At 61.8% G+C, this 2228-nt stretch overlaps 1 protein-coding gene across 1 annotated transcript in view; it reads right to left on the bottom strand.

Moving 5' to 3' along the window:
• NFASC (neurofascin) overlaps nucleotides 1-2228 on the bottom strand; it is a 114786-nt gene that overhangs the window by 32573 nt on the left and 79985 nt on the right. The window contains exons 19-20 of the mRNA XM_045298187.1: nucleotides 1820-1942; nucleotides 696-869 (exon numbers count right to left, since the gene is read on the bottom strand). Coding sequence (XP_045154122.1) covers nucleotides 696-869; nucleotides 1820-1942 — 297 coding nt within the window. The remainder of the gene's footprint in view (nucleotides 1-695; nucleotides 870-1819; nucleotides 1943-2228) is intronic.

Here is a 2228-nt window from a genome sequence, read left to right as displayed (position 1 = left end):
GCCTGAGTGTGGAGCCCCCTCTAGTGGAGCTCCCAGGCAGGTGCAGCCCTGGTGAGGCCCTCTAGGTGGGGCTCAGAGGATGAGCTCCTTTGTTCTTAGTGGAGCTGGGCGGGCCGGGGCCATTTCCAACTCTCCCCTCCTCCCCACAGCCTCCCCCTCACTCAGTTCAGGCTGCAAGGAGGGCTTCCACTCCCTGCTCCGCCACTCACAAACCTGGCTGGGAGCCTCCCTCACGGTCATCTCTCCCTCCTCCTGGTCCCGAGTCCTCTGTTTGTAAAGAAGGGTTATCCCCAGGGGGCCCCCTGGAGGGTACTCTCCATAACCTTCTTGCCTCCCTCAACGGGTGAACACGTGTCCTCTAATCGGTGGGGTCCACACATCTGTGCTTCCTCAACATGTTCCCTCGACTGTCTCCTCGTCCCAAGTCCGACCCATGTTCTATGGCTTAGGAGGATCATAGGGCTCACTGAGCAGCCGGACATGTCACGGCAAACTGGGGACCCATGTGACGCCCCCAGTCTAGGGTCCCCACTTCCAGTCCGAGGCCGGTGCTGCCTGCTCAGGAGGAGAGATAGGCTCCCATTGACGGAGGACTCGGGGGCCCATAGTCTCTCCTTCGTAGGCCAGGGGCCGAGCTCAGCCTATCTCCCCAGGCGGAGCATCAACACCGGCCCCTGGGGGCAGGGAGTGCCTACCTTCATTGGGGGGTGCGGGCGACTCCTCAGTGACGGCCTCCCCGTTGCCCACCTGCGTCCTGGCGCTGAGGGTGAAGCGGTAGCGGGACACGGGGTCGAGTCGCTGCAGCAGGAACTTGGTCTGATTCGGGGAGAAGCTCTCCGCTATCGGCTTCCCTACTTTGGTTCCGTTGACTGGGGAGAGGGGAGGGGGCGAGGGGAATGCAACATCAGAGGGGCAGTGGCCACGCTGGGCGATGGGTGGACCCCTGGGGAAGGAGAACCCTGCAAAGGGAGGTGCTCCTGGGGGATCTGAAAGGGTGGGTTCAAAGGGAGGCTCCTTTATGACAAGGCTAGGCAAAGAAGTCCCCATGGACCTAGTGCTCTCCAGCCCCACGAGATGGGGAGGGTTTGATTTATCATCCCCAAGTCTTGTCAGACCAGGACAAAACTCCAGAGCTCTCTTCTTCCGTTCAAACAGATGGAGGGACGGGTGGGGCGGGGCTTTGAGGGTTCGTGCCTCCTTTTAGAAAGGGTTATTCAGTGCACCTCGAAGAGTGCACACAGCCATTCTGCACAGCCTGCCAGCTCAAGGCAATGTCCAAGGACACCCCACCTGGCCCGTGGAACCTGCTCCAGGAGGTGTATCATCACCTTCTTCTGAGAACAACCTTTCTCAGAGCGAAGGCTCGCTGGTCCCCACACGCTGAAGCCAAGTTCTCGAGGTGAGGTCACCTGACCCAGCCGCCTGCCCAAGCCACCGCCTTCTCACCCACGGGGCTCTCCTGTGTGTCTGAGGGCCCTGCTGACCCCAGTGGCTGGAAGCTCGGCCAGGAGAGGGACACTGAGCTGAGGGAAGGTCTCAGAGCCCTCAGCTCTCGGAGGTGGGGGGCTGGGTGGTCTCTCTCACAAGACCAGAAGGCCTTGCTGTCTCACCCAACAGAAAAGGTGCTCACCGCAGGCAGAGCTGTGGGAGGAGACACCTGCCCCACCTCCAACTCCGGGGGCTCATCTTTGTGGGCCCCTCTCTCTACCCCTCATGCCATCCTCTCTGCAGCCCCGACTCCCTCCCTCCCTGTGGTGAGAGCGGGCTCCTGGTTCCCAGAGTGTCGGAAGATAGGAGGGGTGGGGGGGGCGGGACATACAGGCCTGGTATCTGAGAGTATATCCGGTCAGAATCCCGTTGGGGTGTTCCGGGTGATCCCACTCCAGGTTGATGATGTCCAGGTTGGGCTGCCGGACTCGGAACCGCCTGGGGGCACTGGGTACTTAGGGAAGGAGGGGAGAGCAGGGGTGGGGAGGGAAGGGGACACACAAGAGAACAATAGGAGCATGAAGGGATTGATCTCCCGGCACACCCCCGGCTGCAGAGACACCAGCCAGAGCTCCCAGCCGGGCCTCCATGCCACTGCCCCCCAAGTTCCGGGACATGCGTGGCTTGGGCTGAGAAGGGGAAGAGCAATTCCCATGAACGATCCCCCCAGGCTCTGTGCACGCTGCTGGGCTCTGAGCCCCAGCTTCTGCTGTAGATGACAAGCCTAGGCGTGCCGGAGA

This window comes from Echinops telfairi, unplaced genomic scaffold, assembly GCF_000313985.2.
Source record: "Echinops telfairi isolate 266 unplaced genomic scaffold, ASM31398v2 ScPeMD7_7424;HRSCAF=8462, whole genome shotgun sequence".
In the NCBI taxonomy this organism is placed as follows: Eukaryota; Metazoa; Chordata; class Mammalia; order Afrosoricida; family Tenrecidae; genus Echinops; species Echinops telfairi.
The sequence above is the reverse complement of the archived record's forward strand: the minus strand, read 5'-3'. Positions and strand labels throughout refer to the sequence as shown.